This window comes from Budorcas taxicolor, chromosome 8 (assembly GCF_023091745.1).
Source record: "Budorcas taxicolor isolate Tak-1 chromosome 8, Takin1.1, whole genome shotgun sequence".
Classification (NCBI taxonomy): Eukaryota; Metazoa; Chordata; class Mammalia; order Artiodactyla; family Bovidae; genus Budorcas; species Budorcas taxicolor.
This window is the reverse complement of record NC_068917.1, coordinates 30,417,271-30,443,892: the sequence shown is the minus strand read 5'-3', so window position 1 is coordinate 30,443,892 and position 26,622 is coordinate 30,417,271. Positions and strand designations below refer to the sequence as shown.

Below are 26,622 nucleotides of genomic sequence, written 5' to 3'. Positions count from 1 at the left end.
AAAGGAAATCATGACTCTTGCAAAACAGAAGACAAAGGCGCACAAGGGATCATAATTCCAATGGGAAACCTGCTCGATAGTCCCAGCTCAGCACAAGGCTTTCCACATCTCCTAGACATCAGTCAGCTGGTTGTCAGCTGTACGTAAAGCAGTTTTGCTAAAGGGTGTGAAGAAAAAATTTTTTAAGTGTAAAACTTATTCCTGATCCTCAAGGAGCGCTGGAGGGATTAGCCCTGTAACTAACACTCCAGGGCGGTCAATGAAACGTGACAAACGAGTTGGCAAGGGTCTTGAAGGCGGAGGAATTCACAGTTAGGGATCATTTGGGGCTAGGAGCTTGTCAAGAAAGGCTTTAAGAAGTGGGGTGTAAGCTAGGCGCCAAGTAGCGGCTGGTAGTGTTTTAGATTGATGGGAAGTCGTGGGGTGGTCGGTTGAATACTGACCAGGGCACTCAAGGGTGCGGTGCAGGGCGGACGGGACTAACTCCTGCGGCCCAGGACGCGTGCGCCACGAACGCTCGCGCCGGGCGCGCGGCCCGTGGGAAGCCAGCCAGGACCCGCGAGCGCGAGACCCCGCGCGCCAAGGCGGGAAAAAGCTGGCGCATGCGCGGCTCGGGGCTTCGGGCTCGCCAGGATGGGGAAGAGGAGGTGGAGTTTCCTAGAGGGAACTTGACCCGTTAGCAGCTGCGGCAATGGCGGCGCGGTCGCCGCCCTCACAGCTCCCTCCGCCCCCGGCGCGACACTTGGGGCCCTGGTCCCCACGTGTTGGGCGGGGAGCTGTGGCACACGCAGTGCGCAGCGAGACCTCGGGTCTTGAGGGCGCAGCGCGGGAGCGCGTCGTGGACAAAAGCGATTTACCCTGGCGGGGCGACGAAGGGTCAGAGGGCCAGCGAGGGCCAGCGGGGACAGCTCCGGCTCAGGCTCCCCTCCTCAGCGCGCCCATGGGGTCCATGCGGCTAGAGGGCATCTCGGTAGAGGAGGCGATGGTGACCCGGACGCAGCTGCTGGAGGAAGAGCTGAGCAGCGTAAAGGAGGAGCTGGCCCTGTGTCAGGTATCGAAGTGGCCGCCGGCCTTTCCCCTCCACAGCGGGGCTGGGGCCGCGTCCCTCTCCCTCTGCCTGCGTCTGTGTCGCTGCGCGGGTTTAGGACCCACCCACCTCTGCCCGGCGGCGCTGCGTCCCAGCTCCCACGCCCAGCCGGGCCCGCTGCTCGCTGCTGAGGGAGGCGGCCGCGCCCAGCTAGGCGACCTCCTGCCCTTCTCTGGACCTTGGCCGGGCAGGGACAGCCTCGGCTGTCCCTGGTTTGGGGGGTTTGGTTGCCTTCACTTGGATCCCACCAAAACGGGCGGACGCACCCCACCGTCCCTAAGTTCAAGTTCTCTGTTGACTGTAGTGGTACTTGGTGCAGAAGGAGTGCAGTCTCATAGAGTTGAAATGTGGAACAGGAAAGTGGAAGCACTGCTTTAAAATAAAACCCATCGATGAAGGAGCCTGTTTTTAATCATCAGATCCACACTTGCCCTTGTTCCTATGTAAAACTGAAGTTTTAAAAACAGATCAATAATTTTTAGGGAGTCTCAGGCTGGGAATTTTCACACATAGTAGAGGATGCTAGATATTTATTAACCAACTATGTTAACTAGTGAGAAATGTTAATTTCATGTCATGTTGCCTGTGAAAAGCATTTACTAAATCAATTACCTTAACATTACTTTCCGGTTATTTGTATAGTTTGTGAGTACCAAACGTGGCTCGAGTACTCACGTTCAGGAAGTTTTGTATCCTTACCACCATCTCTTTTATGATTTTACCAGAACCTTTGACAGGATTGGGTGACTAAATGTTGGGAATTTACTCAACAGTAGATCTTTGAGTCACTCTGTCTCAAGATAGAACCCATTAAGACGTGCTGAACAGCAAGGTAACTATAAAATATCATAAGCTTAGATTAATAAAAATTCATAAATTTCATTCTCACGGTTTGTTCTATTTGATTCTGTTGTCCCTTTTGTAGGATTTTCCTGACTGGGTCAAGAATGTAAAACCAGAAGTCTTGTTCAATCTGAAATGTTTAATCACTAAGTTATATCCAACTCTTTTGTGACCTCTTGGACTGTAGCCCACGGGCTCCTCTGTCCATGGAATTCTCCAGGCAAAAATACTAGAGTGGGTTGCCATTTCCTTCTCCAGGGGATCTTCCCAACCCAGGGATCGAACCCATGTCTCTTGTATCTCCTGGATTGCAGACAGATTCTTTACCACTGAGCCACCTGGGAATCGCTGAAGTTGATTATGTCTTTGTTTAAACAAATAGGGGAGTTATTATGTGACTTCTTCCTTTTCAATGTCTTATTTTCAATGTTCTGTTTCTAGTCTTTAGTGGTTACCGAGCATAGGGATAAACAAAAGAGTTGTTTAGTTGCTAAATCACATCTAACGTTTTTGCGACTTCATGGACTGTACCTCACCAGGCTCCTCTGTCCATGTGTTTTACCAGGCAAGAATACTGGAATGAATTGCCATTTCCTTCTCCAGGGGATCTTCCTGACCCAGGGTTCGAACCCATCTCTCTTGTTTGGCAGGCAATTTCTTTACCACTGAGCCACCAGGGAAACCCACCCTTCATCTTATTGTTCAGTGACTAAATTGTGTCTGACTCTTTACAACCCTGTGGACTACAGCAGGCCAGGCTCCCATGTCCTTTACTATCTCCTGGGTTTTGCTCAGGTTCATGGCCATTGAATCTCCGATGCTATCTAACTACCTCATCCTCTGCCGACCCCCTTCTCTTTTGCTTTGCGTCTTTCCCAGCATCAGGGTCTTTTCCAGTGAATTAGCTCTTTGCATCAGGTGGCCAAAGTATTGGAGCTTCAGCTGCAGCATCAGTTCTTCCAGTGAATATTCAGAGTTGATTTCCTTTAGGATTGATAGATTTGATCTCCTTGTAGTCCGAGGAACTCTCAGGAGTCTTCTCCAGCACCACAGTTTGAAAGCATCAATTCTTCGGTCCTCAGCCTTCTTTATGGTTCAACTCTCACATCTGTACATGATGACTGGAAAAATCATAGTGTTGACTGTATGTACTTTATCGGCAAAGTAATGTCTCTTCTTTTTAATATGCTGCCTAGGTTTGTCATGGCGTTCCTTCTAAGGAGCAAACATCTTTTAATTTCATGGTTGCAGTCACTGTCTGCAGTGATTTTGTAGCCCAAGGAAAGAAAATCTGTCACTGCTTCCAGTTCCCCCCATCTCTATTTGCCATAAAGTGATGGAACCAGATGCCATGATCTTAGTTTTTTGAATGTTGAGTTTTAAGCCAGCTTTTTCATCTCCTCTTTCACCTTCATCAAGAAGCTCTTTCCTTAGGGTAAAGATGTGAATCCATGATGAAGGCCTCTGTTATTTTGACCAGCCTTAATCTGAGATAGTTTTGCCCATATCTTCTACACCTTTTCACCCCCACCCCTTACTCCATATTTTCCATAGTTGTGTCCTTAGCTGGATAAGGAACTAATATATTTACTTTTGTGACTGCTTTGATTGAGAAATCAGTCTGTTGGAAACAGCCCAGTGACCTCTCTCCCAATCCATTTACTATTATATTCTTTAAAAATGTGGCTAGGCAGATGTAAGAATTGAGATGGTCATAGTTGGCCTAAAACAATGGTTCTTGAGATTATTAGTATTGATACTTTTAGATGATCATAGGCATTTCAGTAATGTGAGATGAGGTTGGCAGTATCCCATACCATAAAGTTTCAGTTAAGTCATACTCCTGCTCTTTGGGAAACTTGGAAGACATAATAATGAATTGTTTTATAAAAGGCATTTAAATAATTAAATATTCATTTTCATAATTTTCAAATTAGTTCTTCCACTTACTCATTCAACTAGAAATCATAGTATCCAAGTATACATAGTATTAACCCTTTGTTTGCCACAACTATCAACAATTGATAGTTCATAAAAATAAATTCGTTTTATGTGTCACCATAATAGGAATATACACATTCACATACTATCATAAAGAACGTTTTACCATGTGTGTCATGAACACTGATATTTTCTTTTAAAGTCTTTTATTTAAGAAAGTGCTGCTAAATTAATATATTAAATTCATTTCAAAATGAATGGTCATTTCAAATGACCAAGTAATGAGTCAAATAGGCAGTTTGGGAAAAAGCACTCTGTTAATTAATTAGTCTCTGGTCATAAGTTGCAGCATCCTTTAAGTTGTTTTTTCCCCACATTTAACTTCAGTTCAGTCACTTAGTTGTGTCCGACTCTTTGAGACCCCATGAATCGGAGCATGCCAGGCCTCCCTGGCCATCATCAACTTCCGGAATTTACCCAAACTCATGTCCTTTGAGTCGGTGATGCCATGTAACCATCTCATCGTCTGTTGTCCCCTTCTCCTCCTGCCCTCAATCTTTCCCAACATCAGGGTCTTTTCAAATGAGTCAGCTCTTTGCATCAGGTTGCCAAAGTATTGGAGTTTCAGAACACCCAGGACTGATCTCCTTTAGGATGGACTGGTTGGATCTCCTTGCAGTCCAAGGGACTCTCAAAAGAGTCTTCTCCAACTCCACAGTTCAAAAGCATCAATTCTTCTGCTCTCAGCTTTCTTTATAGTCCAACTCTCACGTCCATACATGACTACTGGAAAAACCATAGCCTTGACTAGATGGACCTTTGTTGACAAAGTCATGTCTCTGCTTTTTCATATGCTATCTAGATTGGTCATAACTTTCCTTCCAAGGAGTAAGCATCTTTTAATTTCATGGTTGCAGTCACCATCTGCAGTGATTCTGGAGCCCAGAAAAATAAAATCAGCTACTGTTTCCACTGTTTTCCCATCTATTTGCCATGAAGTGATGGGACTGGATGCCATGATCTTACTTTTCTGAATGTTGAGCTTTAAGCCAACTTTTTCACTCTCCTCTTTCACTTTTATCAAGAGGCTCTTTAGTTCTTTTTCACTTTCTGCCCTAAGGGTAGTGTCATCTGCATATCTGAGGTTATTAATATTTCTCTCAGCAACCTTGATTCCAGCTTGTGCTTCTTCCAGCCCAGCGTTTCTAATGATGTACTCTTCATATAAGTTAAATAAGCAGGCTGACAATATACAGCCTTGATGTACTCCTTTTCCTATTTAGAACCAGTCTGTTGTTCCATGTCCAGTTCTAACTGTTGCTTCCTGACCTGCATACAGGTTTCTCAAGAGGCAGGTCAGGTGGTCTCGTATGACCATCTCTTTCAGAATTTTCCACAGTTGATTGTGATCCACACAGTCAAAGTCTTTGGCATAGTCAATAAAGCAGAAATAGATGTTTTTCTGGAACTCTCTTGCTTTTTCCATGATCCAGTGGATGTTGGCAATTTGATCTCTGGTTCCTCTGCCTTTTCTAAATCCAGCTTGAACATCAGGAAGTTCACGGTTCACGTATTGCTGAAGCCTGGCTTGGAGAATTTTGAGCATTACTTCACTAGCTTGTAAGATGAGTGTAATTGTGCAGTAGTTTGAGCATTCTTTGGCATTGCCTTTCTTTGGGATTGGAATGAAAACTAACCTTTTCCAGTCCTGTGGCTGCTGTTGTTTTCCAAATTTGCTGACATATTGAGTGCAGCACTTTCACAGCATCAACTTTTAGGATTTGAAATAGCTCCACTGGAATTCCATCACCTCCCCTAGCTATGTTCATAATGATGCTTTCTAAGGCCCACTTGACTTCACATTCCAGGATGTCTGGCTCTAGGTGAGTGATCACACCATCATGATTGTCTGGGTCATGAAGATCTTTTCTGTATAGTTCTTCTGTGTATTCTTGGCACCTCTTCTGAATATCTGCTTCTGTTAGCTCCCTACCATTTCTGTCCTTTATTGAGCCCATCTTTGCATGAAATGTTCCCTTGTATCTCTAATTTTCTTGAAGAAATCTCTAGTGTTTCTCATTCTATTGTTTTCCTCTATTTCTTTGCATGAGGAAGGCTTTCTTATCTCTTCTTGCTGTTCTTTGGAACTCTGAATTCATATGGGTATATCTTTCCTTTTCTCCTTTGCTTTTCACTTCTCTTCTTTTCACAGCTATTTGTAAGGCCTCCTCAGATGGCCATTTTGCTTTTTTGCATTTCTTTTTCTTAGGGATGGTCCTGATCCCTGTCTCCTGTACAATGTCACAAACCTCCATCCATAGTTCATCAGGCACTCTGTCTATCATATCTAGTCCCTTAAATCTATTTCTTACTTCCATTGTATATTCATAAGGGATTTGATTTATGTCATATCTGAATGGTCTAGTGGTTTTCATCACTTTCTTCAATTTAAGTCTGAAAATTTAACTTAAAGGAATTCAATTATATATACTTGGTGAAGAGAAAGAAAGGGATTCCATGTACTGTTTCAGTCTATCAGGATGATTCAGAATTAAGCATGTAACTCTGTTCCAAGTGTTTCTCTTAATATGAACATCTCATCTTACTCTATGTAATTGTGATATTTCAAGTTTTTTTCTTATGGTCCCAGGTTAGCAAGCAACATACATACACTTCCCTGGTGGCTCAGATGGTAAAAGCGTCTGCCTACAATGCAGGAGACCAGGATTCGATCCCCGGGCAGGAAGGTCCCCTGGAGAAGGAAATGGCAACCACTATAGTACTCTTGCCTGGAAAATCTCATGGACGGTGGAGCCTAGTAGGCTACAGTCCATGGGGTCGCAAAGAGTCGGACACAGCTGAGCAACTTCGCTTTCACAATGCATACACTTAGCTGAAGAAAAAGTGATTAATTGTGGGAAGAAAAGTTGTGGTACCACAATTTGAGAGCATCAGTTCTTTGATACTCAGCCTTCTTAATGGTCCAACTCTCACATCCATAGATGACTACTGGAAAAACCACAGCTTTGACTATACGGATGTTTGTCGGCAAAGAAATGTCTCTGCTTTTGGATATGCTGTTTATCATAGGTTTGTCATAGCTTTTCTTCCAAGGGGCAAGTGTCTTTTAATTTCTTGGCTATAGTCACCATCAGCAGTGATTTTGGAGCCCAAGAAAATAAAGTCTGTCATTGTTTCCATTGTATTCCCATCTATTTGCCATGAAATTATAGAACCAAATGCCATGATCTTAGTTTTTTGAATGTTGAGTTTTAAGCCAGCTCTTTTCTCTTTCACCCTCATCAAGAGGCTTTTCAGTTCGTTTTTGCCTTTTTCCATTAGGGTATCATTTGCATGTCTGAGTTTGTTGAGATTTCTGCCAGCAGTCTTGATTCCAGCTTGTGATTCATCTAGCCTGGTATTTCACATGATGTACTCTGCATAGAAGTTAAGTAAACAGGGTGATAGTATAAAGCCTTGTCATACTCCTTTCTCAGTTTTGAACTACTCAGTTTTTCCGTGTCTGGTTTTAAAAGTTGCTTCTTGATCTGCATACAGATTTCTCAGGAGAAAAGGTGGTCTGGTATTCCTGTCTCTTTAAGAATATTTCACAGTTTGTTGTGATCCACAGAGTCAAATGCTTTAGCATAGTCAGTGAAGTAGAAGTAGATGTTTTTCTGGAATTCCCTTGCTTTCTGTACCATCCAGTGAATTTTGGCAATTTGATCTCTGGTTCCTATGCCTTTTTGAAACCTAACTTGTCTGTTCACATACTGCTGAACCTAGCTTGGAGGATTTTGGGCATAACCTTACTAGCATGTGGAATGAACACAATTGTATGGTATTTGAACATTCTTTGGCATTGCTTTCTTTTGAACTGGAGTGAAAACACCTTTTCCAGTCCTGGGGCCACTGTTTAGTTTCCCAGATTTCCTGACAGATTGAATGCAGCACTTTTAACAGCATCATCTTTTAGCATTTTAAATACTTCAGTTGGATTTCCTGCATTCCTGTGTCTATATTGGAAGACGTAAGTCAATTGAAAATTTTCAATGACACATATTTCATTGGCAGAATTCAGTCATAGAGACCGTAGGTAAGAGAGGCCAGTCTTTTAGTTGACAGCAAATAGCTAAAATGATTTCTGTCACTAAGAGGAAGGGGAGAATGGATGATGGAGACAGGAATATATGCCATACAAGTAATCCCAAACAAATAAACAACCAGAAAATATAGTATTATGAAATGTGATTTGAAAAGCCATTAAACAGGCTAAGCAGTTATGAGAGACTTGTGGGTTTTGGTGTCTGTAGGGAAGACTTTCTTGAAGAGGTAACATTTAAACAATGTCTTGAGTGAAGTGAAGTAATAATGTGCATGAAAATCTGATAGATGTTATACGTACGAAGGACTTGGTACCACAGAGCAAGAAGGTTCTTGTGAACAAGAGTGATAGGTGAGGTTGGAGAGGTGTATATAGGGTCAGATAGTATGGGATAATGTGGCTGTGATAGAATCTGGATTGTTTTCCTAATGTAACAAATCTATTAGAAGATTTTAGCTGTCAGGAGCCCATGGGGCTATTGTAGAGAACTAGGCAAGAATCCCAGGGACAGGGGAGCCTGGTGGGCTGCCGTCTATGGGGTCGCACAGAGTCGGACACGACTGAAGTGACTTAGCAGCAGCAGCAGCAGGCAAGAAGTGGAGTTGACTTAGACTAGGGTGATGGTGGTGAAAGTATTTAGAATTGGGATATATTTTGTAGGTAAGTCTAATGGGATTTACTAATGGTTTGGATATGAAATGTGAAGAAACAGAGCAACCAAGATTGACTCCAGATCTTAAGTCTTTGAACACTGAGTAGGTGGTGGGGTCATTTTCTGAGAGGCAGAGAGGCCAGGTTTGTGAGAGAATAGGAAGTCAAGAACTTTATTTTGGATAGATTACATTTGAGGTGCCTATTAACATTTTTCAATATCGAGGACCTTGAAAAATGATTTTAGCATTATGTTGGGGAGGGAAATCTGACTGGGGAGGTTACAGAGTGAATGGGGATGAGGAAAAGAGACAGTGATTGTAGGCAACACTTTTAAGGAATTTTGCTGAAAAGGGCAGCTGAAAGGTGGATCAATAGCTAGAGGACAATCTCATTTTGGAACAAATTTACCTTGATATTCAGCATTTCCATATTTGCATCTTTAAATGTGGGTTACAAGTGTAAGAAGTTTTTAAAATTAAGCTTTCCTATTCTACTTTTCAAGAATCTGTTTTATCGTTAAAGAACTAGGGGTCAAGAAATTATGTTTTTAAATATCTTAATTTAAGGCAGTATCTTACCTTCTTTGCTATAGCTACAAAGCAATGCATTTAAAATGTTTTTTATTTCTTTAAGGCTGATAAAGAATTTGTATGGTCTTTGTGGAAACGCCTCCAGGTGACAAATCCAGATGTCACACAAGCAGTCAGTTTGGTTGTGGAAAGGTGAGTTACTAAGTTCTTTTTCTGTTGGTATTTCATTTATCGAATTTATTTCTTTTCATTATTAAAATTAACACGTAGCGTTAATCTCCTGAAGAGATTCATTTGATTTCCAGAGGAAAGTTGAGCATGATATTATAGTTATTTGACTTATTTCAAGGTGTGTCAGTTTGCTAAGTACAGCTAAGCCTTATCTTCTGCTCATATTCTGACATATTTGGGAAGTTTGCAGGTAAGAGATCTAACTACGACCTCTACACTATGTGTGTGTGTGTATTTACATGTGTGTTTTGAGCTTTTTCTGCTCACCTTTAAAACTGGAGAAGTTCCTGTTGTTTGGCTTCAGAGACTGCCCCTGTAGATACATTCCTAGACATGATCTTTCCTAGACATGGCTCAGTTTTTTCCCCCTAAGATAATTGGGAGTGTGTACTTGAGAGCCTGAGATGACCTTGCCGGAATAGAGTAAGTGTTCTGGAATAGGTTGAGAGATTTCGCTCAGCACTCTGTATTACTCTATAGGGGATGCCCAGTCATTTAACTACAGATTATTGGGCCTCTCCTTGGTCATTAGAAACAGTGGAGTGATGCTGGGTACTCTTTATCAAACATTTGGTATACAGTAGTCCCATGACACTTAACATAGCAATTAAAACACTTGCTTTCCTATTAAATGGATTTCATTACATTTTGTAAATGAGAAGCTAAGCATATGGTTGCCTTTTCTTTTTTCTTTATTGGAATTATGATTATATAATCTGAATATCATTTTGTGATAACTTGAACTATATTCACCTTTGGAGTTTCTAGCCCTGGGATCATTCTAACATTGTCTGGAATTTGACTTTGAGAAATCTGTGATACATGCCTATGTTTAATTTTAGCATTCTTGATTATTGTGAACTTTTAAATAGTTTCTTTTCATGGTCCTGTATGTCTAATTCATCAATCAGTTTTTCCCTTTGGATAAACAGAATTAAGTCTTTTGTTGAAGTACCTTTGTTAGTTCCTCAATCTTTCTTGAAATTAAATGTGATCCCTTTCAGTTTCTCTGTTTTTTAGTAGAATAGACCTTTAAAAGATATATTCTTGAGATTTCTTTTGTCATTTCTGTGATTCTTTCATTATACTTCTCTCCTTTTATTTGTATATATTTTTTACAACTTTCTAAAGCTATTCTTAATTTTCTTTTATTCTTGGTTGAGACAGAAACAATAAAATAATTTAAGGCCATTTTTATTTTTCACATTTTATAACATATATAATATATGGTCACATAAAAGTATATCAAGAATTTATAAATAAATATACATGTATGTTTTGGGGTGAGTACTCAGAAGCCTTTTGCTTATAACGTAGGTAATGGGAAATTTTGGAGGTTTTTGCTTTACAGCCATGATCTTCAAAACTTTATATTTGGAGAATTTATTAAAATGCAGATGTTCAAGCTGGATTTAGCAAAGGCAGAGGAACCAGAGATCAAATTGCCAACATCCGCTGGATCATTAAAAAAGCAAGAGAATTCCAGGAAAACATATACTTCTGCTTTATTGACTACGCCAAAGCCTTTGACTCTGTGGATCACAACAAACTGTGGAAAATTATTTAAGAGATGGGAATACCAAACCACCTTACCTGCCTCCTGAGAAATCTGTATGCAGGTCGAGAAGCAACACTTAGAACTAGACATGAAACAGCAGATTGGTTCCAAATCAGGAAAGGAGTACGTCAAGGCTATATATTTTCATCCTGCTTATTTAACGTATATACAAAGTACATCATGTGAAATGCTGGGCTGGATGCAGCACAAGCTGGAATCAAGATTGCTGGGAGAAATATCAATAACCTCAGATATGCAGATAACACCACCCTTAAGGCAGAAAGTGAAGAAGAACTAAAGAGCCTCTTGATTAAAGTGAAAGAAGTGAGTGAAAAAGTTGGTTTAAAACTCAACATTCAGAAAACTAAGGTCGTGGCATCCAGTCCCATCATTTCATGGCAAATAGATGGGGAAACAATGGAAACAGTGACAGACTTTCTTTTTGGAGGCTCCAAAATCACAGCAGATGGTGAATGCAGCCATGAAATTAAAAGACACTTACTCCTGGGAAGAAAAGCTATGACCAACCTAGATACCATATTAAAAAGCAGATATATTACTTTGCCAAAAAAGGTCTGTCTAGTCAAAGCTATGGTTTTTCCAGTCGTTGTGTATAGATGTGAGAGTTGGACTAGAAAGAAAGCTGAGCGCCGAAGAATTGGTGCTTTTGAACTGTGGTGTTGGAGAAGACTCTTGAGAGTCCCTTGGACTGCAAGGAGATCCAACCAGTCCATCCTAAAGGAATTCAGTTCTGAATATTTATTGGAAGGACTGATGCTGGAGCTGAAGCTCCAATACTTCGGCCACCTGATGCGAAGAACTGACTCATTTGAAAAGACCCTGATACTGGGAAAGATTGAAAGTGGGAGGAAAAGGGGACGACAGAGGATGAGATGGTTGGATGGCATCAGTGACTCCATCGACATGAGTTTGAGTAAGCTCTGGGAGTTGGTGATGGACAAGGAAGCCTGGCACACTACAGTCCATGGGGTTGCAAAGAGTTGGACATGACTCAGTGACTGAATTGAACTGATTAAAATGGAAGAGGAGACCCAGAGGTCTTTAAACTTTCCAGGTAATTCTGATGTCCATAGATCATATGATTAGATACCTTGGAATTCAAATTGACCTTTAAAATTGGAAACCTGTATTTGCATTTCTAATTTTATAATTACATAAGTATTTCTTTCCTTGAGAACCATGTAACATGTTCGGACTTGATATAGGAAATAGTATGATTAAAGAAAGAATATTCTAAGTATCAATGTCAAATAGAATTTCTTTTTTATAGTCCATTAATTACCCAAATTTTTCTACATTCAAGTCATTTTATATTTGTGCCTTGGTCTTCCTAGACAACATTTTTTCTCCCTGGTATTTCACATTGCTTTTCTTTTCTAGTCTTTCTTTTTTTTTCAAAATGAGAGAAATTCTATTTAAAATACTGGAAGAATAAAAATATGTTTATAAATTTAACAGTTTTCCTTTAGTTCAGTTCTGTTCAGTCGATCAGTCATGTCTGACTCTTTGTGACCCCAGGAATCACAGCACGCCAGGTCTCCCTGTCCATCACCAACTCCGAGTTCACTCAGACTCACGCCCATCAAGTCAGTGATGCCATCCAGCCATCTCATCCTCTGTTGTCCCCTTCTCTTCCAGCCCCCAATCCCTCCCAGCATCAGAGTCTTTCCCAATGAGTCAACTCTTCGCATGAGGTGGCCAAAGTACTGGAGTTTCAGCTTTAGCATCATTCATTCCAAAGAAATCCCAGGGCTGATCTCCTTCAGAATGGACTGGTTGGATCTCCTTGCAGTCCAAGGGACTCTCAAGAGTCTTCTCCAACACCACAGTTCAAAAGCATCAATTCTTCAGTGCTCAGCTTTCTTCACAGTCCAACTCTCACATCCATACATGACCGCAGGAAATACCATAGCCTTGACTAGACGGACCTTTGTTGGCAAAGTAATGTCTCTGCTTTCAACATGCTATCTAGGTTAGTCATAACTTTTCTTCCCAGGAGTAAGTGTCTTTTAATTTCATGGCTGCAGGCACCATCTGCAGTGATTTTGGAGCCCCCAAAATAAAGTCTGACACTGTTTCCGCTGTTTCCCCATTTATTTCCCATGAAGTGATGGGACTGGATGCCATGATCTTCGTTTTCTGAATGTTGAGCTTTAAGTCAACTTTTTCACTCTCCACTTTCACTTTCATCAAGAGGCTTTTTAGTCCCTCTTCACTTTCTGCCATAAGGGTGGTGTCATCTGCATATCTGAGGTTACGGATATTTCTCTCAGCAATCTTGATTCCAGCTTGTGCTTCTTCCAGCCCAGCGTTTCTCATGATGTACTCTGCATAGAAGTTAAATAAGCAGGGTGACAATACATAGCCTTGACGTACTCCTTTTCCTATTTGGAACCAGTCTGTTGTTCCATGTCCAGTTCTAACTGTTGCTTCCTGACCTGCATATAGGTTTCTCAAGAGGCAGGTCAGGTGGTCTGGTATTCCCATCTCTTTCAGAATTTTCCACAGTTTATTGTGATCCACACTGTCAAAGGCTTTGGCATAGTCAATAAAGCAGAAATAGATGTTTTTCTGGAACTCTCTTGCTTTTTCCATAATCCAGCAGATGTTGGCAATTTGATCTCTGGCTCCTCTGCCTTTTCTAAAACCAGCTTGAACATCTGGAAGTTCACAGTTCACATACTGCTGAAGCCTGGCTTGGAGAATTTTGAGCATTACTTTACTAGTGTGTGAGATGAGTGCAATTGTGCAGTAGTTTGAGGATTCTTTGACATTTCGCTTCTTTGGGATTGGAATGAAAACTGCACTTTTCCAGGCCTGTGACCACTGCTGAGTTTTCCAAATGTGCTGGCATATTGAGTGCAGCACTTCCCCAGCATCATCTTTCAGGATTTGAAATAGCTCAACTGGAATTCCATCACCTCCACTAGCTTTGTTCGTAGTGATGCTTTCTAGGACCCACTTGACTTCACATTCCAGGATGTCTGGCTCTAGGTGAGTGATCACACCATCGTGATTATCTGGGTCATGAAGATCTTTTCTGTACAGTTCTTCTGTGTATTCTTGCCACCTCTTCTTAATATCGTCTGCTTCTGTTAGGTCCATACCATTTCTGTCCTTTATCGAGCCCATTTTTGCATGAAATGGTCCCTTGGTATCTCTAATTTTCTTGAAGAGATCTCTAGTCTTTCCCATTCTGTTCTTTTCCTCTATTTCTTTGCATTGATTGCTGAGGAAGGCTTTCTTATCTCTTCTTGTTATTTTTTGGAACTTTGCATTCAGATGGTTATATCTTTCCTTTTCTCCTTTGCTTTTCACTTTTCAGTTTCCCTTAGATAAATATAAAAACTTAATCAGATGGAAAAAAAAACTTATGGCTAAAACATGCAGGAGGTAATTAAAATTTTTGTCCAACAATTGCCACCAAAACTGTTCTTTGACACTAAGAGTTGCTTTGTCTTATCAAAGTTTCAATAAAGATGTAACTCCTATATTATGTAAAAATTCCAAAGTGCAGAAGACTATAAAACACCTCTTTAACCATTGTGCATAAAGAAGATTACTTGGATATCAAAAGCAAAAAATAAAAATAAAATAAAAAATCTACAGACTAATATTAGTTTTGAACACAAGCTAAATTTTTAAATAGAATATTATCAAATTAAAATCAGTTTTATAGAGCATGAACCAGATATCCAAATATATATACATTATTCTGGAAATTTAAAAATAGTTTATATTTTGAGTATTAATTAGAATAATTTATTACATCAAAACCTTGTTGTTGTTCAGTCTCTGAGTCATGGCCAACTCTTTGTGACTCCATGGACTGCACCACACCAGACTTCCCTGTTCTTCACCATCACCCAGAGCTTCTTCAAACTCATGTCCATTGAGTCAGTAATGCCATCCAACCATCTCATTCTCTTTCATCCTCTTGTCCTCCTGCCTTCAATCTTTCCCAGCAACAGGATCGTTTCTAATGATTCAGCTCTTTGCATCAGAGGGCCAAAGTATTGGAACTTGAGCTTCCACATCAGTCCTTCTAGTGAATATTCAGGATTGATTTCCTTTAGGATGATCAGTTTGGTCTCCTTGCAGTCTAAGGGACTCTCAAGAGTCTTCTCCAACACTACAGCTCAAAAGCATCTGTTCTTCAGCGTTTAGCCTTCTCTATGGTCCAACTCACACATCCATACTGGAAAAACCATAGCTTTGACTAGATGGACCTCTGTGGGCAAAGTAATATCTCTGCTTTTTAATATACTGTCTAGGTTTGTCATAGTTTTTCTTCCAAGGAACAAGCATCTTTTAATTTCATGGCTGCAGTTGCCACCCTTAGTGATTTTGGAGCCCGAGAAAATAAAATTTGTCAGTGTCTCCATTGTTTCCCCACCTATTTGCCATGAAGTGATGGGACCAGATGCCATGATCTTTGTTTTTTTTGATAAGTTTTAAGCCAGCTTTTTCACTTTCCTCTTTCACCTTCATCCGGAAGCTATTTCCTCTTTGCTTTCTGCCATAAGGGTGGTGTCATCTGCGATTCTGAGTTTATTGATATTTCTCCCAGCAATCTTGATTCCAGCTTGTGCTTCTTCCAGCCTGGCATTTCACATGAGGTACTCGGCGAAGGGCGAAGCTTCTAAGGCGGCCTCTAGGCTGCGCCCAATGCTCATCTCGGGGCGCAGCATCCTCCCATCCTTTGTCGGTAACCGGCGGAGCGCTCCTACTGGGCGGGGGGAAGGACGGCGGGCGGCAGGCAACTGCTCTGGCGGCTTCCCAGCCTCTCTCCTCCCCTCCTCCCTCCCCTTCTCTGTCCCCCTTGTGGAGCCGGCACTCACTAGCTCCCATGATGTCATCTAATGAAAATCTGCCATGCTCAAACCCGGCGCGCACGCGGGGAGGCAGCGCGGGCGGAGGCAGCGTGGAACCCGAGATGCGCCCAGAGTCCGCCCGACAAGGATCGCGGGAGTCAAGAACAGTACAGGGAGGGGTCTTTTTCTAGTGTTTCTTACCATAAAGAATGTCAGTGTTCAAACATTTAAATAGTGGGCTGAAGACATTCTTCCTTGGGCCCTTGGTTTATGGTATGAATTTTGGCCAGTTGGTTTTTAAACCTACTCATAGCTGTCATCTGGGATTTCTTTTTATTGCACTGCTGCGCTAGTTCCAGAGTTTCTAGAATCCCACATCTTTTTTTTTGTTGTTGGATTATATTTTTGAAGTTTTTTTTCCTCAGGAGGGATGCATAAATGGTTCATTTTCTGACTCCTTATATGCCCAAAATGTCTTTTGTACTTAACATTTGATTGATAGTTTAGGTGAAGATAAATTTTAAGTCCATCTAATTTCCCTCAGATTTTTTTAAAGTATAGCAGTGGTGTTATCAAGTGTATTTGTGATCCCAGTGCAAGTGAGAGTCTTACTTCTTTCTATGTAGCTTGCTTGAAGTTTTTAGGATTCTCTCTATATATTTTTAAATTTCAGCATTGTTTATTAATTTGAACCTTTTAAAAATTCAGAATTCTCAGCCTTTGTGAGGTTCTTTCAACGTCAAGACTTAAGATTTTATTTTAGTTGAAGAAAAATATGATTCTCATATTTTCCTCCCTGTCTGTTCTTCACACTCTTAGAGGTTAGACCTTCTGGACTTGGCCTTCTTTTCTATCTTATTTTCCATCTTTTAATTTTATCTCCTGAGTTTTATTATGTTTTATTGCATCAATATAACACTTTTTTAATTTTAGAAGTCAAAATTTTATTTCTAAGGTTTTTATTTGGTTTTTACTTTTTCATAAGTCTTTAAAAGAATGACTTTTTAATCTTTTTGATTATAATTTTTAAGTTCTTTTCTGTTTCTGACATTATCTTTGTTTCCTGTTGGATAACTTTTATTCCTACATTTTTACTTTAATGCTGATGGTTTCCTTCAAGTGTATGATGGTTCTTTACTGTCATATTTTTGTGTGAAAGTATAAATTGCATAATGTAGAAATGTTGCTTTTAATGAATTTACTTTGCATTTTTCTATATTTGTTTACCAAAATGCTTCTCCTCTGAATGAGAGGATTGACTGTGGATATTGTGCAAGAGAAGGGAGCAGACTATCAACAAGCTTTCCTGAGGGATGTATGGCAAATGGGCTTCACTGTACAGAATGAAAAGTAGACTCTTTTAAGTCATTCCCTTTTCTGATTGTATTGTTTGTCCCAGCAACCATAGTGGGGACCTTTTTCAGGAACATGGTTCTTTTGAGTAGTCTTGGGCCATTTATTGTAGGCAAATATTGCAGGTAGCTCTTCTGAACATGGATGAATAGGAAGCCCAGATTTTTGATTAATGGTTCTTTAGTCATCTTGATCCAGTGCTTACTAATTGGGTAATTTCCAGAAAAACTAGCTTCCTCTTCCATTATAGACACTGTGTAGATTTTTATTTTTCTCTTCTGGATTTGTCTCTGTGAGTCCATCCTTCTGTTAGTCAGATATTTGTCCATTTTGGACCCCTCTACTTATTTCCATCTAGTCGAGGCTGTGGTTTTTCCAGTGGTCATGTATGGATGTGAGAGTTGGACTGTGAGTGCCGAAGAAGACTCTTGAGAGTCCCTTGGACTGCAAGGAGATCCAACCAGTCCATTCTGAAGGAGATCAGCCCTGGGATTTCTTTGGAATGAATGATGCTGAAGCTGAAACTCCAGTACTTTGGCCACCTCATGCGAAGAGTTGACTCATTGGAAAAGACTCTGATGCTGGGAGGGATTGGGGGCAGGAGGAGAAGGGGATGATCCAGGATGAGATGGCTGGATGGCATCACTGACTCGATAGATGTGAGTCTGAGTGAACTCCGGGAGTTGGTGATGGGCAGGGAGGCCTGGTGTGCTGCGATTCATGGGGTCGCAAAGCGTCGGACACGACTGAGCGACTGAACTGAACTGAACTGATTTCCAGGCTAGGAGACTCAAGGCTGTGTGATTTAGGCATGTCAGTGCCATGTCGGTTCATTTTTTCAAGAGGGATATAATTACCATTTTCTTCAAGAGAAGATAATATTTTTGGAATTACAATATCTTTCATTTTGATATGTCATGTTATTTGACCAGTATCTTACTGTACATTACAGTTACTTTATTTTTTAAAAAAATTTTATGATGATCTTTCATGATGAATGGCCTTGTGGATAAAGTTTTATCTACAAGGATAAATGGTCTTAACCAGTGGTGCTACTGACAGAGTAGATAAAGGTGGGAAATGCTAAACATCCGGAATTAAATAGGATGCTCTTGCTCAATTAACTAACCCTTGGAGATATTGGGTGTTCATTCCAGACCACTGTTTTAAAGTGAATAGTGAAGTAAAATAAGTCACACCAATTATTTGTTTTCAAGTGTATATAAAAGTTATGTTTATACTATACTGTAGACTATTAAGTGCACAACAGCATTATGTCTAAAAACAATGTACATAATTTAAATATATTGCTAAAAAATGCTCTCATATGAGCCTTCAGTGAGTTATACATTTTTTGCAATAGTGACATCAAAGATCACTCACTGATCACACATCATCATAACAAATATAATAATAATGAAAAAGTCTGACATATTGTGAGAATTACAAAAATGTGACAGAGACATTCAGTTAATGTTGTTGGAAAAATGGTGCTGGTAGATTTGTTTGATGAAGGGTTTCCACAAACCTTCAATTTGTAAAATGTAGTATCTGTGAAGCACAGTAAGCAAAGTTCAGTAAAATGAGTTATGCCTGTTCTGCTTCAAATGCCCTTGGTCCCCTTTGGAAAAATGCTTATCAGTAATTCTTTTTTTTTTTTTTTAACCTTTTTGGTACTGTATTATATGCCTTAGAAAACTTTTTAGTGGGGTGTCTATATACATATTTTTGGGTTGCACGTGTTTTACTTTTTATTATGGAAAATTTTAATCTGATGTAAAGGCAGAGAAAATACATTAATGAACTCCCATGTTTATTCATCACTCAGCTTGAACAGTTTTCCGCAGATGACCAATCTTGTTTCATCTGTAAACTTCTTCTTCCTTTCTTTTGCTCTGCTGCCTCTACCACTGATGGATTATTCTGAAGGAAATTCCAGACATCATGTTATGTTACCCACAATTACATTGGTGTTTACAGTGAGTTCCTTTTATTCACAGGAGAGCTCATGACTGATGGTACTATAACTCATGTCTGAACACGGTTTGTCTAACACAGTCTTCTCCATAAGCAAGTCACAGCCTTCTTGCACTTAAAAACACTAGATAGCACTTCATCACTGTGCTTGGTGGCCATTTGAAACCACAAAATCATCAACAAAGGGCAAAAATGTGAAAAATGTGGTACTAAATAGACCATGTGAAGAATACTTGTTTACAGTATGAGAGCTGAAACAAGAAGACAGAGTGTTCCCTTGTTTGACTTCAGCTGGGAACATGTGGTTCAGGTGACTTAAATTTTTCACCACTTTGTACATGTTTGCAAATGACTGAAAAAGTGCCTGGGTATTGATTTTACGCTTACAAGTAAGTTTTAGTAAGTAGGAAGGTGCACAAGTTCTGGATATGTGAATAAGTATTGACTCTATCTCTAAAAAATAAGCCTTTAAAAAAATATAACCATGAAATCTTTTTCATACTTAGAATTCTATAATTATTTGCTAATATAATCAAATATCCAGTTTTCAGATTTCTCCAGCTTTCTCATAACTTTCTTTTGAAAAGTGGTTTGTTCCTATGAGGATTCAAACATAGTCTACCCACTGAACATATGGGTTGCTTCTTCTCTCTCCTTTTCTTTGCAGTTTATTTTTGGAATAAGTTGGGTTGTTTATCCTGTAGAGTTTTCCACATTCTGGATTTTTCTGATTGTAATTTTTTTTACTCTATAATTATCGTACATTTTTAATGAGACCTAGAGGTTTATTCAGTTTCAGGTTTGATGTTTTGGCAAAGAAGTCTTCTTTGGTGTAATATGATTCTTAGTACATCACATCAGGAGACACATAGTATATTATCCAAATCTCCTTTTTTTTTTGGCGTTGTTGTGGTTGATCACTGGATTGTATTTCTTTAATCTAGAACAGCGTATCTTCTTCTCTTAATGGGTCAGTTTGGGTGATATTGCTGTTTTAACAATGTTAAATCTTCTATATTATGAACATGAAATGTGTTTCTAGTTATTTATATCTTCTAAAATTTCTTGAAATAATGTTTTATAGTTTTAGAGTATGTTTGAAACTTTTTTGATAACTTTATTCCTTAATATTTTATTCTTTCTGATTTTATTATAAGTGAAATTGTTTTCTTAAGTTTATTTTCAGATTGTTTAGTGTAAGTGTATAGATTACAATTGATTTTTTTTTTTTTATATTGACTGCCTATCCTGCAAGTGTGCTGAACTCATTTTTCAGTTGTAATTTTTTTGGGTAGATTCCTTAGGATTTTCTACTTACAAGATCATGTAATCTGCAAATAGAAATAGTTTTGTTTCTTTTATTCCAAACTTGGTGCCTTTTGTTTCTTTCTCTTGGCTACTTACCCTGGTTAGAACGTCAATACATTGTTGAGTTGAAGTGGCCAGAGCAGACAACTTTGTCTTACTCCCGGTCATAGGGAGAAAACACCCAGTCCTTCACTACTAACTATAAAATTATCTGTCAGTTTTTCATAGATGTCCTTTAGCAAGTTTAGGAAGTTCCCTTCTATTCCTAGTTTGTTAAGTGTTTTTATTATGAAAGGTAGTTGAATTTTGTCAAAAATATCTTCTGTACCTATTGATATGATAATGTGATTTTTGTTTCATATTTTAGTGATATGATTTATTATGATAATTGATTTTCAAATATGAAACAACCCTTACAACAACCCCGGAATAAATTCCAGCTAGTCATGGTATATAATTCTTTTAATATGTTGTTGAATTTTGTTTGCTAGTATTTGTTTAGAACTTTTGCATCTATATTGATGAGATATTAGTCTGTAGTTTTCTTAGGATGTTTCTGTGTGTGTGTGTGTGTGTGTGTGTGTGTGTGTGTGTGTGTTTGTATTTGGTAATACTGGCTATATGAAATGGGTTGGGAAATACTCTCTTCTATTTTTTAGAATTTTTTTTTTTAAGAATTGCTATTAATTCCTTCAGTGTGTGGTAGAATTCAGGGGTGAACCCATCCAGGCCTGGACTTTTGTTTGTGGGTAATTTTTAAAAAAAATTACGATTAGAATTTCTTTACTTATTACAGGTCAACTCAGAATTTTATTTTACTTTTGGTATTTGTGTTTTCTAGGAATTCACCTATTCCTTTTAAGTATCCAGTTTGCTGGTATACAATTTTTCACAGTATTCCTTTATAATGCTTTTTATTTTTGTTAGGTTAATGTTAATATACCATTTTTTTCTTTCCAATTCTGATAGTTTGAGGCTTCTTTCTTTTTAATATTGTCAGTATAGCTAAAGGTTTGTCAGTTTTGTTGATCTTTTCAAGGAAGCATTTTTTGGTTTCCATCCATTTTCTGTTGTTCTGTTGCTAAGTTGTGCTGGACTCTTTGCAACCCCATGGACTGTAGCACACCAGGCTTTCCTGTCTTTCACTATTAGCCAGAATTTGCTCAGACTCATGTCTGTTGAGTTGGTGATGCTATTTAGCCATCTCATCCTCTGTTGCCCCCTTCTCTTCCTGCCCTCAATCTTTCCCAACATCAGGGTCTTTCCCAGTGAGTCAGCCCTTTACATCAGGTGGCCAGAGTATTAGTGCTTCTGTATTGTTTTTCTATTCTCTGTTTCATGAATATCTTCTCAAATCTTTATTTCTTCTTTCTAATTGCTTTAGGCTTAATTTGCTCTTATTTTTCCAGTGTCTTATGGTAGAATATTAGGTTACTTATTTCAGATCTTTCTTCTAGCTTAATATAGGTATTTATAGCTATAAATTTTTCTCTAAGCACTGTTTTAGCTGCATCCCATACATTTTGATATTTTATGCCTTATTTGTGCTCATCTTAAAGTATTTTTTGATTTACCTTTTGATTTCCTCTTGACCCTTTTTAATGGTGTTTTGTTTAATTCCCACACATTTGTGAGTATTTTCATTTGATTTCTAATTTTATTTTATTGTGGTCAGAGAACATACTTTACATTATTTTTATCTTTTTACGTTTATTGAGTTAAAAAAAATAGTCTAACATGATTTATCCTGAGAATGTTCCTTATACACTTGAAAATTATATGAATTTAACTGTCATTTTTTAGAGGGGTATCTGATGATGTTTGCAAGGTCTAGGTTGTAGTGTTGCTGAGGTCTTCTATTTCTTTGTTGATCTTCTGTCTCCTTGTCTGTCTGTTATTGAAAGTGAGTGTATTGGTATTCTCCAGAGAAACAGAACCAAAAGGACGTGTGTGAGTATATATATAGAAGAAGACTTATTATAAAGAACTGGCTTACATGATTTTGGAGACTGGCATGTCCACATACGCAGTTTGATCAGTTTAAGACCAGGAAAGTTGATGGTGTAGATAAAGGCAGTCTCTGGAGATTTCTTGTTCAGGAATGCTGGTCTTTTTATTCTGTTTTGGCCTTCAACCGATTGGATAAAGCCTACTTACATTATGAAGGGTATTATGCTTATTTAGAGTTCACCAATTTAACTGTTAATCTCATCTAAAAATGCCCTCCCAGTTGACCATCACGGTGGCTATTGAAGTCTCCAACTATTATAATTGAATTGTCCACTTCTTATTTCCTATCTGTCATTTTTCCTTCAGGCATTTTAATCCACTATTAGGTACATATGTGTTTATAAATGTCATATCTTCCTGATGGGTTGACTCTGTCAGGAACTTGTTATAAAATGTGCCTCTTTTTTAGTGACTTTTTTGCTTAAAGTTTATTTTGTCTGACATTAGTGTAGTTACTCCATCTTTCTTGTGGTTAGTATTTGCCTATGTATTTTCTCATTCTTTACTTTCAATGTATTTATGCCTCTGAATCTTTCTTTTGCATTAAGTGAATATTTTCTAATATAGCATTTTAATTTCTTTTTCACTATATTTTTTTGAGATTTTTTTTAAGTCATTGCTCTAAGATTTACTGTATGTAACTTAACAAATCAGGTCCAGGTTTAGCCAAGCTTAATTAATATTACAAATACAACACAAGCTTATTAATATTACAAACACAACAATACATTATTATAACTATTGCTTTATTGTTTGTAGTCATTTCCTTAGCCCAATAAAAGTTTGCTACTACCTACCTCATTTATGCTGTTACTGGCAATTATATTACACATGATACATTTTTATATGTTTTGAGCCTGTGAATACATTATATACCTATTACTTTAAGCAGTTGCTTTACAAGTTAGATAAGAGAAGAAAATAGAAATGTACTTGAAAATGGTCTTTTATTATAATTATATAATTACCTTTCCCAGTAAATGTTTGTTTTCACATGTGGATTAAAGTTACGGTCATCCCTCAATATCCACTGAGGACTGGATCCTGGAACCCCACAGATACCTAAATTCTAGAATCCTCAAGTCCTTTGCATAGAATGGTATATGTTTGCATATAACCTATGCATATCCTCTTAAAGTGTAAATCATCAGCATTTCTAGATTACTTGTACTACCTAGTGCAATGTAAATGCTATGTAAATAGTTGCATATATAATATAAATAGTTGCCAGCACATGGCACATTTGAATTTCGCTTTTTATTTTATTTATTATTTTACTTTATTTTACTTTACAATACTGTATGAACTTTGCTTTTTAGAACTTCCTGAAAAAAATTTTTTTTCAACAATTTTTGAGTCTCAGTTGATTGATTCCATGGATGTGGTAACCATGGGTATGGATGGCTGTACTGCCTTGAGTCACTTGTTTCTTTTACAATTTCTTTCTCTTTCTGATTTTCTCTATTTGATGTGATATTGTTATGATATCTTTCTTTACTTTTAAAACCATGGTTTCTTTAGTTTTATGAACATATTTATAATGGCTACTGTGAAGCCTTTTTTCTTTTTTCCAAATATGGTCACCTTCCCAGATAGTTTCTTGTCTGCTTTTCTTCCTAGTGTATGGGTGATGTTTTCCTGTTTTTTGCACGAGAATTTTTTGATGGAAAGTGAATATTTCAGATATTATATTGTAGCAAATTTGGTTACTGTTCTCCTGCACCCTTTTCCTCCAAACCTGTTTATTTAATTGATGACCAGTTGGATTATGTTGCTGCTGCTGCTGCTAAGTCGCTTCAGTCATGTCGGACTCTGTGCGACCCCATGGACGGCAGCCCAACAGGCTCCCCCATCCCTGGGATTCTTAGTAAAGTCTATTTCCCCTCCCACAGTGTTAAGTCTCTGATGTTGCTTTTAAGTGCAGCTTTGGAGAATCCCAGGGATGGGGGAGCCTGGTGGGCAGCCGTCTATGGGGTCGCACAGAGTCGGACATGACTGAAGCAACTTAGCAGCAGCAGCAGCTTTGGAGAAGGAAATGGCAACCCACTCCAGTATTCCTGCTTGGAGAATCCCATGGACAGATGAGCCTGGCAGGCTGCAGTCCATGGAGTCACAAGAGTTGGACACGACTTAGCGACTAAACCACCACCAGCTTTGGGTATGCTTACAGTCATCCTAGCATGACAGTGATTTTGGTTCTCCTCTTTTTTTTTGACCACAACCAGTCTTCACCAGTTGGTGCCTTCAGTAATTGGTGGCTGATTGCTCAGTTGTTTTCAACAATGCCCTAGAGCATAAAATGCTTCACAAACCAATGTAATCAAGTTGTGACTCCTTTGATATTTCTGAGTCAGTGTTTGATATTATCATTTTCAACCCTTGAAGGACTTCTTTCATCCTTATTCCTCTCCTGCAAATAAGCAGGCCTACAATTTAGCCTGTGTCTTAACTCTCCTTCCAGTTGTTTTTTTTTTTACCATAACCTGCATTCTTCTTGAGAGTGTCTCTAGACTTGAACTTCTTCACACTGTGTTGCAAATGAAGTCACTTCCCTTTGGGAAGAGATTAGGATTGCATACTTTGTATCCTGCCTCTTTACCCCATATTTCCAACCAGGCAAAATCTGAGCCAGGCGTCTGGAGGTGGGACAGTATCATGCTTCTGTGAGTGACATCTCCATTCTACGTGCTGATTTCAGTAATCTTAGGTTCTCTTGACTTGCCTCGCCTGGGGTAGAACCACTGTGTCATAAGCTACGGCAAGGGTGTTTGAGTCTCCAATATTCTCGGTGCTCTGCACCTGAGATAGAATATTTATTCCACAGACAGACGCTGAACAGAGAATGGAGCCTTCACCACTCAATTGCACTTGCCTGGGATTTGTCTGTAGCCAGAGTTACCTATGTGTTAGGGAGGGGAGGATGAGAAATGGTGATATCTTGCTCCTCCTGGGAAGAAAAGTTCTCTGACTGGAAACTTGGAGAAAATAGAGTCTTGTTTTCTTGGCTGTATCAATCTGGAGTAGACTCTTCACCTTCTTGAGGACGGAGGGTAGAGGGGAGGAAATGGTCGTGGTTCAGATACCATGTGTGTGCTTAGTCTCTCAGTCGTGTCCAACTCTTTGTGACCCCAAGGACTGTAGCCCACAAGGCACCTCTGTCCATGGGGATTCTCCAGGCAAGAATACTGGAGTGGGTTGCCATGCCCTCCTCCAGGGGAACTTCCCAACCCAAGGATTGAACCCAGGTCTCCTGCATTGCGGGATGATTCTATACCATCTGAGCCACCAGGGAAGCCCTCAGTTACCATAAGATGTTTTAAATAATGTTTTTTTTTTTTCCCAGTAGCTTTCACCAGTATCACTAGGAAGTGGGTTAGCAGAGCTCCTCAAACTGTCATGTGAGAGGTTGATCTCCCAGTGTTTGTTCTTTTAGGCTGCTAAATTTTGGGGTAATTTGTTATCTAGCAATAGATGGCTTATATACCAGATGAGAAGGCTTAAGCGTCCTGTGCTTTGTCACTCAGTTGTGTCTGACTCTTTGCGACCCCATGGACTGTAGCCCGCCAGGCACCTCTCTGTCCATGGGGATTCTCCAGGCAAGAGTACTGGAGTCGGTTGCTGATAGGGCCCACATGGGGTCTCATTGTTAAGGTGGCTCATTATGTTGACCTCACAAACAAAGAATAAAATCAGTGATCCTTGAGACTGACCAAATTGCCCAAACGACATTCTGTTTTCTCACTGGTGCCTACCTTCGCAAAGCTACGAGACCACCAGATTCCAGACCTCTGGCTACGTGACCATTTCATTGGTGGGATATAAGAAAGACCCTGCGAGAAAGGGAGGACGCTGGTTCTCCTTAAGGGCCCGTCACCCTCTCGTTTGCCTCTAATAAATTTACCTTTTCTTGCCTGACTGCACGGCTCGCTCTCTTTTTCTCTGCATTTGCCTTATAGTTGCCATGACCTCCTCCAGGGGATCTGCCTAACCCAGGGATCAAACCCAGGCCTTCTGCATTGCAGGTGGATTCTTTACCATCTGAGCCACCACAGTTGTATATGATAAATACTGCCTATTGTTTCACCAGATTATACTTCTACTAGCAATGTAAAAATGTACTGATGTTTTTCCACATCTTGGCCATCACATTGTTTTAATTTTTTATATCTTTGCTAATCTGAAAGGTAAAA

General features: G+C 39.3%; 1 protein-coding gene across 1 annotated transcript in view; it reads left to right on the top strand.

The window, feature by feature from the left end:
- The first annotated feature begins 691 nt into the window (after nt 1-691).
- CNTLN (centlein) overlaps nt 692-26,622 on the top strand; it is a 362,865-nt gene continuing 336,934 nt past the window's right edge. Inside the window, exons 1-2 of the mRNA XM_052645165.1 lie at nt 692-1,051; nt 9,264-9,352. Of these exons, the coding sequence (XP_052501125.1) occupies nt 692-1,051; nt 9,264-9,352 (449 nt within the window). The remainder of the gene's footprint in view (nt 1,052-9,263; nt 9,353-26,622) is intronic.